The 15,285-nt window shown below is 44.0% G+C and overlaps 1 protein-coding gene across 1 annotated transcript in view; it reads left to right on the top strand.

The window, feature by feature from the left end:
* The window catches only part of CDH9 (cadherin 9), a 141,088-nt gene extending 128,178 nt beyond the window's left edge, over window positions 1-12,910 (top strand). Inside the window, exons 10-12 of the mRNA XM_082234345.1 lie at window positions 5,128-5,245; window positions 5,342-5,593; window positions 11,773-12,910. Coding sequence (XP_082090471.1) covers window positions 5,128-5,245; window positions 5,342-5,593; window positions 11,773-12,263 — 861 coding nt within the window. The 3' untranslated portion in view covers window positions 12,264-12,910. The remainder of the gene's footprint in view (window positions 1-5,127; window positions 5,246-5,341; window positions 5,594-11,772) is intronic.
* Window positions 12,911-15,285: the final 2,375 nt, after the last annotated feature.

Below are 15,285 nucleotides of genomic sequence, written 5' to 3'. Positions count from 1 at the left end.
ATCATAAATAGTGGTATCATATATATCATATATAGCGGCATATATCATATATAGTGGTATGGCTACTGGGGTGTGTTTTTTGGGTGTGTGTGTGGTTGGAGTCTGACAAATAACATCATCATTCATCAGCTAGTATTCCAGAATATTGTAAGGCTCCACCCGTTCCTTTTTTTATACTGAGGGGGAAAAACCTGACTTTTGTGAAAGAGCCAGAATCGATCCTCAATATTTACATTTGTGTGGCATCTGTACAAGCATTGTCCCAGATTGTGTGTGGAGGCAGTGGCGTTGCAACGGGGGGTGGGGGCGGTGTGCCCTGGGTGCCATGTCTGGGGAGACAACAAGAAGGCAGCCTGCGGGGGCTCGCCCCGCTGCAGTGGCACGAGCAGTCATCGCACCGCCGCAGCCACATTGTGGAGGATCCTCCATTCGTGGATGCAGCCACAAGCAGAGGATCCTGGTGCCAGTGGCAAACCGCTATGTACAGCACATGTGCGGCATCGCATGCATGCTCTGTACATAACGACGATGCCCATGCGCTGTACATAGCGGTTTGCCGCCGGCGCCGCTCAAGCGCCATATGGACAGTGGTGGGATCCCTCCATCGCCGCTGCAGCCGCATGTAGAGGATCCTTTGTTCATGGCTGCAGCCGCGAGCGGAGGATCCCGGTACTGTCCATAAGGCGCTGGAGCGCCGCCGCTGGCAAACTGCTATGTATAGCGCATGTGCGGCACCGCTATGTTGCGTTGTACGTAGTGACACTGCACATGCGCCCTTCGTAGTGATGCCCCACCCTGGGTATCACGATGCCTTCGTTCGCCCTTTTGTGGAGGGGTTGGAATGTGGTTCAGCTTTCATTTAAAGTTGATCTTACCTAATTTACACTTTCCAGAACCAGGGCTTTTTTTCAGCCGGAACTTGCCGGAACTCAATTCCTAATGGCTATTGCCATTCTAAGAGAATGAGGGAGGTGTTAATTGTGAATTCTGGCACCTCTTTTTCTAGAAAAATAGCATTGTCCAAAACTATATGTGCAGTGAAACATAGCAATCCTTCAAAATTCCCACATCACCAAATATGACACTGCAGTTCCCCAGCCATGTGTACAAAAATGCATATAATAGGTTAAAGAGTTTACAAAAAATGCACATATTCATGAAAATAACACAAAACATTTCATGTTAGGAGAAAATGCTTTGTGGAAATGTGTGCATTAGGCCACATTGCTTACTATTGTCTATATTGGGAGAAAATCACACAAAAACGCAGATGAATTTCCATGAGGACCTTTAAATGATGATTTCAAACTGATGTGGAAATGTGGAGAAGTGAATTTAATATTGGGAACATGAGAAAACTGAGAGAAACCATAACCAACAGATTCACCCATCCCACACTGGGGGGCCTAAGAGCCTTATGATAAATTGTTAGAATTTGTCTTCTAGTTAGACATTTTCTCCTTGCATTCCTCAAGGCAGTAATTGCAGGGATCTAATTACATCCCTTTTTAATTAACTTGCTTATCTTAGTTTTGTTGTTTTGCAGGCCTCTACAAAGGGGAAGTTTTCTCTTGCTGTTTTGATGCTTATATGAGAAGACTTTTCCTGTACACTTCAAGAAAAATTGCAGGGCTTGATCATGACACAGAGGTTGAAAATGCTGACAGCTATTTGACCCCCTACCCCCTCATCTAAGCCGTTGTACTTGCCATTTTTGCTGCAGGGGGAATTAAACAGGTAGCAGCGACTCTGGAAAAAAACAAAATCAACAATTCAAATAAAGGATCAGCTTTGACAATAAGGTTGTTTTATGAAGCATGGAGGATTGTGGAAACATATTCAAAATGTGTGTTGCCAAGTGCAATATATTTCTTCATGGTCCTGCCACAACTACATTATGTGGGTGGATGACTCACAGAGGAGTTTTTTCACCCTTCTTCTTTCTCTCAATTGCAACAGGAAAGCCTTATCTACAAAAATAGAGTTATGCAGTGAGCAGGGAATGACACTCTCTGGTGATCTTCTATTAAGATTTATGAGAGAATTTTTGTTTTTTTTAAACTCACTAACTTGCCTAAAAATAGCCTGTTTATGAGAGATAGATAATTTCACCCAGAAACAATTTTTCATGCTTGCCTTGTGGACACTGTCCTAAGTTTTGGGTCATTTCTTGGCAAGAGGTGTCAGTGAAAATGCATTAACATCCCATTTCACCTGTTCTGCGGCTTACTCATAGAATACACAATTGCTGCAGCTAAACCCAGGTGACCGCTGACTCCAAGATGAAGATCTGTGTATTTATATCCAGAGCTGTTTATAGTCCATGCTGTTGTTACTGTTGGCTGTTGTTATTTTTTTAATGTGAAATGATGTGTAAAGTAATCCTAATTCAGCACCAAGGAAAGCTCAATTCTTCAATTTCCACATCAAATGAATTTGCATCTTTTATTCCAAATAATTGCTTCTGCTTTTTGTTTTATTTTACTGTCTTGCATTATTGGCTCTGGGTTTGCTAGTCAGGCTGAGGAAGTGACAAGGAGCTATGCAGGGGACAGAAGCACCCCCTCCTTCGCCTAGAAACCTTTCTGAATATGCAAACCCTCTGATTCCCAAGATTTTAGCAAGCCTTGCCTTCCATGAGCAGCAGACAGCATGGCAGGTCTGTGCCACTCATCTGGTCTTCCTCTGTTTGCATCACTGCTGTATGCTGGGAGCAGAAAGGTTGGCACAATGAAAATGCACTGGCAGGTATGCTGGATTGGCATTCCTCTCCATCGCAGTATGCAACAATGACAGAAACAGAGGGAGTTCAGGTGAGCAGCTCAGCCCCATCAGCCATCAACTACTGCCCTTCACATTTCCACATAGATCGTCACAGCCATGAAGACTGGAAACTTGCTCCTGTATTTTTAAATGGAACCTGATGCTCAGCAAACAAAATTCTAGACCCAATAAACATCCTTCAGGTTTCCTTCACTGAATTGCAGCATACACCCAGTACTAAAGAGACTCTTATTTTCCCCCTTACTTGGTCCTTCACCGGTTAAGAAGCTCTGTCTTTTGAACATCATTTAGTGCATGAGTGTCTATGTGTTGAATGAAGTCTTAAAGACTGCAAGGGCCCCTACACACAGATAACGGTTCTTATGCTTGTAGGATCATTGTTATTGTAAGCATTTATGCCCCATCCTTCCTAATGCCTGTAAGCTGCTTCCTCCTCCTTCGTCTCAGTATTGCCCTTGTAGAACAGCAGGGAGGAACCAACTAGAATTACTTGGCTCCAACTGTCATTGCCTCAGTCTCCACCAGCTGTTTGGGCTAACTGCACTGCATCCCACTAGACTTGAGGGGAACCAGCCACCACTGAAAAGACCAATTTCATAGGCAGGAACATGAAAGGAGGACTATTTATTTATTTATTTATTTATTTATTTATTTATGGGGGTGAATGCTTGCTAAAGGGGTTCTTGTAATGTGGTGGGTGTAGACTCTAGCTATTAAGAATCAAATCTGCTCCCATCTTGGGTTCTTGGGGCCAATGAATATGCAACGTTCTTAACCACACTCCTTTTATTTGGGAGAAGCAGCTGTGGGGTTCCAATCTGGAACATGTTCCTGATCCAAAGCTGAGCCGCTCACTGGTTTTCTCATTTAAAGCAGTGTTTCCCAAAGTGGGTGAGACTGCCCCCCCCGGGGGGGTGCTAGAACAATCCAGGGGACAGTAGTAGCTTCAAGTGCAATTGGGGGGCATTGGATAAAAATAAGTGGGCAGAGGAAGCATAAAGAAAGAAGAGAAGAGAATTTTGAACAACTGTTTGTACAATTGTATGCTGTGTACTGATGCTTACTGCCAGGTCAGGCACCATAGCAGGATGGCAACAACACCTCCCCCAGATTCAACAGTTGTGCTAGAGGCGAGGCGTTTTCCTGGGCTTTGGTGAACCATTTTTGGCTTCAGCCAGGCCCAGGAAGTGGATTGCAACTTTACTATGTTGTAGGACGTAGGTAGAAATATAGAAACATAAAAAAACACAAATTTGTCACTGCATCTTTTTGTTTTTTCGCTTAGAGAAGTTGGATTTCCAGGGGCACTGAGTTGTTGTTGTTGTTGTTGTTGTTGTTTTGGAAAGGGGGCAGCAGGCCAAATAAGTTTGGGAACCTCTGCTCTGAAGCATGGCAGAATATTGGGAACTCGTTCATATATGTACGTATGTATGCATAGACATATAGACACCAAGACATTTCAGTGCATGTTTGGCTTGTAGGATTTCCCCGGCCACTTCCCCATCCTCGCTTTCAGCGTTTCATGTCAGCTCTTTTGTCTTTTCAGATAAAGATGAAGTGGACTAGCTTGTCTTTTTGAGTCTGCCAGTATCGCCCTTCAGCTAGCATTGCATAGGGCTTACTTCCCCCCCTCTTTCCGTCCCCTCGCAGCTCCAGCTGAGCATTCTGCTTCATCCCTGTGACTTGAACAGGGACTTGAAATCTACTTGACAGTGGGTAGTGCATGTGGAGTAGCTGTAATTGTAATGTGAGGCATTAGAAGTGGCTGGAGATTCCAGAAGGTCGCTGTTGAGCTTGCCAATCAGGACTTTGAGTATTATACAGAGCACCAAGGGCTGCCTGCTGAAGCTAAGAGCAAACCATTGTTTGTGTGCTCGGAGGAGGATGCAAAGTCGAACAACCTGAATTGACATATGGGTGCCACAAATAAATGCATGGGTGAAGGTGGTTTTGCACCTACTGCAGTGGAAAGTGGAAGGCAGGGATTTCCAAGTGTGCAAAGACAGAGATCCTAAGCATCAGGAATACCATTTTGACATAGGAAGGAATTTACTGATCCTCTTATTGAGCAACTCCTTATAAACTTCCAGCAAACCCCATGGTTTTCTGCAACACAGTTTGAAAAGAACTGTGCTAGGGCAATAAATAGCAAGTATCAATAAACATTCCCGCATAAGTGTTGTGAGTTGTGCCTTATCTGTAAACCAATGTTCAGTATGAACTCCACACAACAGTAGTAAAATGCCATTGATCTGGTTCTTCTGAAGTCATTTCAGGTATTTCAGAATTAGAGTGTGAAAAGGTGGTTTTAATTTTCTCACATTTCCCTATGTTTCCTGGCAGCTCATACAAACCATTAGTGCTGTGGACAAGGATGAGCCACCACGTGGACACAAATTTTTTTTTGAGCTGGTGCCAGAATACACAGTCCATCCAAACTTCTCCATCGTGGACAACAAAGGTAGGCTCTAATTATTAGCTCTAGGTGCCCTGTTTTCATCCCTGCACGTAAAGATTCCTAATGTGAGTTTCCATTTCTCTTGGTCTTCTGGTTCAGATAACACAGCAGGCGTTATAACAAGAAGGAATGGATACAGCCGGAATAAAATGAGCACCTATGTCCTGCCAGTGGTAATATTTGACAATGACTACCCCATCCAAAGCAGCACTGGCACACTGACTATCCGGGTGTGCACCTGTGACAGCCGAGGGAACATGCAGTCTTGCAATGCTGAAGCTTTGCTCCTTCCAGCGGGTCTTAGCACAGGAGCCCTCATTGCCATTCTGCTCTGCATCGTGATTCTCCTGGGTAGGTGATTTTGTCCCCTTCTCTTGCTTTACATCTGAAAAAAATGATTAAAATGTCCAGACAAGGGGAAGAGGATATTTGACCTAGGGGCCAAATTCTAGTCATTCCTTTTTCCAGACCTGCACAAATCAAGTTAAGAGGTGCTTTAATATGGAGATAGGTTGGCTCAGTTCTGTAAGGTAAAGGACCCCTGGACAGTGAAGTCCAGTCGAATTTGACTATGGGGTGCGGCACTCATTTATGCTTTCAGGCCAAGGGAGCTAGCGTTTGTCTGCAGACAGCTTTTCTGGGTCATGCATCCAGCAGGACTAAACTGCTTCTGGTGTAACAGAACACCGTGATGAAAGCCAGAGCACACGGAAACGCTGTTTACCTTTCCGCTGCAGCAGTACCTATCTATTTACTCACACTGGCATGCTTTTGAACTGCTAGGTTGACAGGAGCTGGGACAGCGAAATGGAAGCTCACCCCATCGAGAGGATTCAAACTGCTGACCTTATGATCCGCAAGCCCAAGAGGTTCAGTGGTTTAGACCACAGCACCAGCTGCGTCCCAATGCTCAGCTGTGTAGGTCAGCTGTAACCAACTGATAGTTTAGAGATGTTTTGATACTAGTGAGGGAACATGCAAAACAACATGTTGTACTTGCTGAGACTCAAAATTGCTGTTTTGGAAAAGTAACATAGATTACTCATCCAAAACATACAACATTGACATAGTGGGAAGGGCCTATGTCAGGAATGATCTTTACTTTCTGAGGAATGGCCATGTCTCTGCTTTGCTTGTAGTGACTGTGGACAATGCTGCCTCTTGGCCATGTGTCAGCCTGAAGAGCTGCATCCCAACATCCATTGTGATGTCACAAAGTTAGACCACAATTCTTTGCTTGTGTGTGACTTATCAACACTAAGATCAAAAGGAAGAAAGTTTCACCTAGTGGGTTCAAAAGTTGGAAAAAAAGAAGTGCCAGAGGCATCTTAGTTTGATGTAGTTCTGTGCAGCATACAAATTAATCCAAGGTCCAATTCAGGTGGCCTTCTCCCAATTAGTGGTTAATTAACAAAGCTAGAAAAATGAAGATCCCTGCCCTGTCTGAGATCTGTAGTATCGGATTAAGAATTGACACATCCATCTATTTCTGGTCCACATCACTTTCTCGTGTCTTCACCCATAAGTCTACTTTATTCAGTTTCCGAATACATGCAGAATTCAAAAGAAAAACTGTAATAAAATGTGCATATAATACATATTTAAATACATATTTTCAAACCTAATGGGCAGCACCCAGTGAACTGGTTCCATTAGTACAAGGATGTATATTTGCACAATGGAACCTCCCCTCTTCTCTTCTCCCCATGCCTCCTTGTGCCCTCCTCAGATCTGCTCTGGAGGCTTGTGGGAACGCCAAAAGATATTTAGCAGGTGCATGGGGAGAGAAGATGGAGGGAAAACATTTGCATGACGAGGTCCCAGGCCCCACAGTGCCCTCGGAAATAAGCACACAGACACGAATATGTTGGGTTAATGGGATAAATTAGGCCCCAACGTTATTGCTTACAGATGTGAGCAGTCTGGCTTAGGCAATTGGATGAAGCAAGACTATGTCCTGAATCCTGCCCGTCTGCAGGGGTCCCATAAGGGTCAACCACCGATAGGGGGAGCCCTACGATATACATCAATTGAGTACCCCCAAGGTTACCGATGGGGTCGTGGCATGGCCCTAGCCCATGCCCAGGCTTCAGGCAGGAACCACACCCCCGTATCCTTTAACAGGATACCCTTAACATGGAGGGCCAGGCCAGAGGCAACAACTGCCCCTCCCATGACAAGGCTTACCTAATGCCTAACCTTACAAAGTTGTGACGATTGCTACTAGGTAGGCAAAAACCAAATGGCTGGTGCCAGTTTGCCAAGTAGAAAAATTCCTACCTGGCCCCAACAACCAGGCGACCGACATTAGTCATAGCGAGGCCATAGTCAAGCACGCAAGAAAAGAGGGTGGGTGGGCTGGGAGATCTGAGGGAGGAGATGAATGGAGGCCGCCCTCCCCAGCCACGCTGCGGTTAAATACCACATGGCCACGCCCCCGGCTAACCCGATTGGTCAGCCGGGGGACGTGACACGGCGGCTGGGAATCCTAGTGATGTGGTCAGCATCCCTCTGCCCACGGCCAGGTCACTGGGAGGTCTCGGGTTGCCGCCCGCAACGCAGCCCCCCCCAAAGGGAGCCATTTTCTAAATACATTTTCTTTCAAAATCTGCATTTTTAGACATACATTATATTTATTTGGGGGTGAGTACTGCTTCAGAACATCCAGGAATGATCTCATCAGGGAAGCATGTCTGGTGCCACCACAACTTTCAGACACCAAGAAACTCTTGCTTACCCATGCTTCTCCTCCCCAGCCCTCTGCAGTTCTGGGGCTTTTCCCAACTTCCCAGAATCAATTTAGGGGCAGGCATGGTAGGAAAGGAGAGGAAGCAAAGCCTTGTTGTGTTAGTGGGACTTGGCACTAGCACAACTGTGGCACTAACTTAGTCATGTTCATCAGTTTCAATGGATCTCCCCTTCAGTAAAAGTTCACTGACTACCACCCAATAATTATAACATCATAGTTTGTTTCGAAGGGCAGAAAGCAACCCATCACCAAAGGAATGTAAGTGCAGCTGAAGATGAACTAAAAGCACCCTGGCTTGTTGCATTGTTCCCTGCTGTTTAATGCAGCAATTAAATTTATGATGAGCTTTTACAAGTTCATAAAAAGTCCCAAATACAAATGCAGAAGAAGCCACTTCTCTAATAAGAGGGCACCTCCTCTAAGGATCATGCTTTTAACTGTTGAAGTATGAAACTTGATGTGTTGCCCATAACAACAACAAAGAAGAGTGCTAAAGGGGGATAACTGAATAGACTGGAGAGCCAGGGAGAGGATTCTTTGTAGTGAAGGCAAAAGGGAAGTGCCAAGGTTCTCCAAAACATGTTTGTGAAAACAGCATGTGTAGACTAGACCATACACATTTATTAGTCAAATTGCTTCAGCAACATCCTCACTACAATATAACCTTGGTTGAGTCATTTGGTACCCATGGGCACCAAATGCATGCAGAGGGTTCTGAGAGCAGACCAGCTAGCTTTCCCTCCTAAATGCCAGCATAGGTGCCACCCCACCCCACCTGATGATGCTCATAGGTGCATAGGAAGCTGACTGATATTGAGTCAGACCATTGGTCTGTCTTGTTCAGTACAGTCTACACCAAGGACCAGAAGTTTCTCATCCATGAGGCTAATTAGCCCCTTGAGGCCTCCCCACTTGGCCCACAAGGCCATTTTGCCCAGACACTGAGGTCTGCCCCGGACACTGAGGTCCAGCACTGAAGGCCTTCTGGCGGTTCCCTTGCTACGAGAAGCCAAGTTACAGGGAACCAGGCAAAGGGCCTTCTCGGTAGTGGCACCCGCCCTGTGGAACGCCCTCCCACCAGATGTCAAAGACAAAAATAACTACCAAACTTTTAGAAGACATCTGAAAGCAGCCCTGTTTAGGGAAGCTTTTAATGTTTAATAGGTTATTGTATTTTAGTGTTTTGTTGGAAACCACCCAGAGTGGCTGGGGAAACCCAGCCAGATGGGCAGGGTATAAATAAATAAATAAATAAATAAATAAATAAATAAATAATTTTGACTAAGCCATGCCTACCTGACCTACAATGGGGCTGCTCTCCCTGCTTGTTCCACTTGCCGCTGAAGGCAATTGGGCATAATGGTCATGAATCCAGGATTGGCACAGTCCATAAGAAATCTAGTTGCAGCAGACTTATCTTAAACTTGACAATAACTTATAATAAGACAAAACCTTAACACTACATACAGAGCAGAACACCACACCAGAACAAAGAGATAGAAAGAGAAAGTGTGAAACCCAGGCTCCTCCTGACCTGACTATTATAGTCAGCATGACCTTGACGGAAAGGATAACAGAACCAGTTTAAACCAGCTGTACTCAGCTTCCCAGAAGGAATAACCCAAACATCAAAAACCTTCTGCCTACTTCTTTCACGTTGGAAGAAACCTTCCAGAACACTCTTGAACTGAGTAGAATAGGAAAGAAACATCAGACCAATACAGTCATACCTCGGGATAGCTTCGGAATAAGTATTTTCGGGTTTTGCGCTGCGGCTACCGGGAAATAACGGAGCACGTTACTTCTGGGTTTCACCGCTCGTACATGCACAGGCGGTCAAAATGGCATCACGCACATGCGCGGAAGCAGTGAATCGCGACCCACGCACACACGGACGCGGGTTGCATTTGCTTCTGGATGTGAACAGGGCTCTGGAATGGATCCCGTTCGCATCCAGAGGTACCACTGTACTTTCTGTACCAAGAAATGCAAGCTGACAGTACTCGCCATACCCTGTTCCATTTACACCTGACTAAACCCTTTACACATTACCCACCCCCTCACCTATCCCCGCACAGCTTGCCACAAACCCTTTTAAAGGAGGGGCAGGCACTCTGGAAAATGGTTTTCTGAATCATCTCCCTCCTCCATTAAACCTTGCCATATCAATGTTTAATAGAAGGAGAGAAGCACCTCGCAGAGCACTCTGCTAAACCATTCTGTGAAGTGCCTTCCCCCTCCATTGAACCTTATGCAGTTGCATTTAACAAAGGGTGGGAGGAGCTTCACAGAGCAGTTTGCCAAAGTGTGCTCTGCTTCCATGAAACCTCGCTACGCACATGTGCAGCCAACCCTCCTCCATTAAACAGTTCCAACATGCTAGAGTTGGTGTGGCCACCAACTGGCAAACTACAGCATGATGACAGCCTTACATTTTTATGTATAGAGGGAAATATAGGATGCTGAGTGTGATGCAGGTAAAAAAACACCAAAAACTGGCTCAGTTCAAATAGCAATTTGAATTTTCCAGAGACCTACAATCTGCTGATTGTCAGATCATCATAAGTCCCTTTCAAAGCACTGCAGGGGGATTCTCTAGATGGCAAAAAGGTCAACTGTCTCCCCCCACCTCTCAAACCTAGCTCAGACTAACACATTTCTCCACCCCATTCTATGTTGTTGTTGTTGTTGTTTAGTTGTTTAGTCGTGTCCGACTCTTCGTGACCCCATGGACCAGAGCACGCCAGGCACTTCTGTCCTCCACTGCCTCCCGCAGTTTGATCAAACTCATGCTAGTAGCTTCAAGAACACCATCCAACCATCTCATTCTCTGTCGTCCCCTTCTCCTTGTGCCCTCCATCTTTCCCAACATCAGGGTCTTTTCCAGGGAGTCTTCTCTTCTCATGAGAAGACTCCCTGGAAAAGTCCCAACATGGCTCTCCAGGATTTCAGACAAAAGTCTCCTCCAGCCCTCTCAGCCCTGCTGGGGATTCAAGCTCGATTCTTCTGCATGAAAAGCAGTTGCTTTGTTACTAAACTGCATCACAAACAATATTAGCCTGAAGAGGGCACTGTGCATATGTAGATGTGCACCTATATGGCTCCTTCAGGGGGAAGGGGGACCTTTTTCAGTGTTATTATTCCATGGAAGGAGTCTGTGCACACAAATTGACCCCGATTGCACATCAATATCTAGTGAGACTGTCAGGACTCACTTCAGGACTTCAACAGATAAATCCTATGGTTGCATACTCATATGTCTGATTGAATTCAGTGAGCTTTACTCCTGATAAGCATGTACAGTTATACCTTGGAAGTCGAACAGAATCCATTCCGGAAGTCTGTTCGAAAGCGTTGCTTCCAATTGGTTTCCGATTGCACAGACACGCCAGAAACAATAGTGGAAGCCGTGCCAGACGTTTGGCTTCCAAAATAAAAAATAAAAAAATTGAAAACCGAAACACTCCTTTTTGGTTTTTGATCATTCAGAAGCCAGAACATTCGACTCCCGAGGTGTTCAGGAGCCGAGGTACAACTGTATATCATTGAAGTCCTAGGTCCCATTAATTTTAATGGGAGAGTCAAGCACACACCTATTGTGATCAATGAGGCTTTCAAACTGCTTTGTCTAGGTGATGCCCTTTTCATTTGCTTTCCAGTATCCACCTGCTTTTCTAGCCTGATATTTATTTATTTATTTGTAATTCTATACCACTTTTTATTTTTAATAAATATCTCAAAGCCGTTTGTCTGTTCCTTACTTGTCTTTGTTTGCTCCCAGTTTTAGTCGTGCTGTTTGCCGCAATGAAGCGGCAGAGGAAGAAAGAGCCCTTGATCATTTCCAAGGATGATGTCCGAGACAATATTGTGACCTATAATGATGAAGGAGGTGGCGAAGAAGATACTCAAGCCTTTGACATTGGCACGCTAAGAAATCCCGAAGCCAGAGAAGAAAGCAAAATGAGGAGAGATGTGATGCCAGAAACTATCTTCCAGATAAGGAGAACTGTGCCACTGTGGGAGAACATTGATGTCCAAGATTTTATCCATCGAAGGCTAAAGGAAAATGATTTGGATCCAACAGCACCTCCTTATGATTCTTTAGCAACATATGCGTATGAAGGGAACGATTCTATAGCAAATTCACTTAGCTCTTTGGAATCACTCACTACAGATGGTGGCAACCAAGATTATGATTATCTCAGTGACTGGGGACCTCGGTTTAAAAAGTTGGCAGATATGTATGGTGGAGATGAGAGTGACCAAGACTGACATCCCGATCCAGGGATTCCAAGCGCAGATGAAAGGTTCCATGTGATGAGCCAGATTTGCCCCATCCTTCTCAATGACAATGGCTCTGTGTGTCCAGACCCAATAAATATCTGCAGAGCATTCCTCAAGGTTGTAGAGAATGGGAGCAATTCTACATAGAAGGAAGGGGCTTGCGTGCTTACACTGGAGACCAGGCAGCCTTGGATCATGGCCTAATAATAGCATTTTGTGACTTGGTCAGTGTTGATGGGATTAATGCCTCTGTATCTAGATAAAAGTGGCCTACATTCTCTTACTTGGAAAAATACAAAAATAGGTGTTTGTCTTAGTAAGGGTTTGCTTAACAAGTCTACGTGAATGAAACTGGTTAGATTTTATAATTGCTATTTTAAGACAAAACTATATTTCACCCTCTCTGCCTAAGATGTTGGAAAGAAGATACTCAGCACTTATGAAAAGATACCTAAAAAGGCTTTTTGTGCCTTTAATAAACAAGCTGGAAAGTATAACTTTTTTTTCTAAAGGAACACTTTGCTTCACTTTTCCTACGGCTGTCTGGGACGATATGTACCCATCTTATAATCTGATTACACCTTAAAAATAAGAATGAATATTACTGCCATATTTATTGAGTAAAAGAATGTCTGTGTGTTGATTCATGATATTTTTATATATGTATATTTATATTTTTGTATTTTTATTAAATAAATTAGTATTGATAAATGAATGGCTGGTTTTATTTGCTCAGCATGTGGGACGCTTGAGTCAATGATAGGAAATGCATATTTTAGCCTTTCTCAACCCAACCTGGTGCTCTTCACATGTATTGGACTATGACTCCCACAGCCCTGGCCAGCATGACAAATGGTCAGGGATGTTGGGAGTTAATCAACCAAATCCAAAATATCCAAAGGGCACCAAACTAGGCCAGTGTGTTGTAACTATTTGTGGGAGGCAGGTTGCTTTTCTTTTCAGATGTATGAATTAGATGTCAATAGTTCCTGTTCTCATGACACCCCGAGAATGATTGGACTGTGTTGTGGAACTCTCCACTTTGAGGTTTGTCATCTAGCAGAGACCAATAACAGGTAGCAAAGCAGAAAGGATTTATTCTTGCACAAGAATTGTGTTCCATCTACCTGTCTGTGCAGACAATTGAGCCTATCTGCAGGTCACATTTTTTTAAATACAGTGGTACCTTGGGTTACATATGCTTCAGGTTACATACGCTTCAGGTTACAGACTCTGCTAATCCAGAAATAGTGCTTCAGGTTAAGAACTTTGCTTCAGGATAGGAACAGAAATCGTGCTTCGGCAGCGTGGCGGCAGCAGGAGACCCCATTAGCTAAAGTGGTGCTTCTGGTTAAGAACAGTTTCAGGTTAAGAACAGACGTCCGGAATGAATTAAGTACTTAACCTGAGGTACCACTGTAGTTTCCCCCAGTGTTTTGTTGGTTTTTTTCTGGGGGGACTCATTACTGGCACTTTTTTTTTTCTTAGAAGAAAAGCACTGGTTTTCCCACAATGTGATACACACATCTTTGATTCCAACAGACCCCTGTGTATCACCCAATTACAAGTGTCCCCATCCGGCTTGTCCCACTTTTATGCAATTTTTATAGCCAACCTTAACTATGCATTTTGGGATCTATATCTCCCTGTCGTCCACTAAGTCCTCCCTAACTTCCTTTGTTCTTCTAACTGTCAGTTAGCACAATCTACTTAACACATAACTCAGCCACAAGCTTCATCCATTCATTACCTTGCATTTAAGAGAGTTTCCTGTTGTTGTCTGGAACAAGGTGTTCAGAGAAGCAACTGTTAGCTGCTTACAAGCTGGTGTTGCATTTCTCAGGAACAGGCCCTAGATTTAGCTTGGGGCATTTTCATCTCTATTATTTCCTCTTTAGCTCATTTCTTTCTTTCCTCCTCTCCCTTTGATATTAATATTTTATTTGGTTTCAAGATTCAACATTACATTTTGACACTCAGTAATTATAATTCTGTTCTGCAACACTAACGACTTCCCTCTCACCCATCTTCGATGTTTAGAAGTCATTTAGCTAATTTCTCCTGACCAGAGTACCTCTATTTTCCAACACAATTCCAACCGCCCTGTGAGGACAGAAGATCAGCTGACAATATTTTATCCTGCCTTTTCACTATGTAGTTCAGGACCATACATGATTCTCCCTCTTCACTCCCCACAAACTTTTATTCTCACAACCAGAACCTCTTTACAATTGAAGGCCCCAGAAACTGAGAGTTGTATCCAATGTTGCTTCTACCCAGAGTAGACACATTGATATTAATGGACTTGTCTGACTTAGGTCCATTAATTTCAGTGTATGTACTCTGAGTAGACTTTAGGGATACAACCCTTAATGTTCATTTGAGGCACATATTTTCCCCTCCTTTCCAGCTTGGGCAATGTCGATCATAGCCTCTTCCAAGTGTGATATGTGAGACAATTGCCAATTTCCTTAAAAAAATAAAAGGTGTCATCCCTGTGAGGCAAATTGGACTGTGAGAATGTGATTAGTCCAAGGTCAAAAGCTGGGCTTCAGTGTTTGAAAGTCACATGCTCTGAGACACATTCAGTTACTCGATGGGAGCAGTCTACATAATTGCTCTACTTAATGAAGAGGATAAAATCCTCTGGCTCCACCTTCAGAGTGGGTGGAACACTTTATGTTATCTCATATAAACAGCACACAGGCAGAATCAGAAGGCAGCAATGACCCTGCAGTAATCCTGCCATAAACATCTGGGGTACCGGTTGTCACGAGTGAAAATATTGGCCTAATAAAATACAGAAAACCCAACAGAAGCTTGGGAAAACATTACTAGTGGGCCAAAAAAAGGGGGGCGGCTCAAAGTGCTAGAAATTAGATTTATTCCAGGCCTGGCATATTTGGAAACAAGTCTTTCTTGGGGGAACATTTCCAGCAGCCATTTTCGTAAATACATCTAATTTCTAGCACTTGGGAGTTTTTCCATTTCCCCTCTGATAAATTCTAGA

The sequence above is a fragment of the Podarcis vaucheri genome, assembly GCF_965113315.1.
Source record: "Podarcis vaucheri genome assembly, chromosome: 8".
NCBI classification, from domain to species: Eukaryota; Metazoa; Chordata; class Lepidosauria; order Squamata; family Lacertidae; genus Podarcis; species Podarcis vaucheri.
This window is presented reverse-complemented; position numbering and strand designations above follow the sequence as displayed.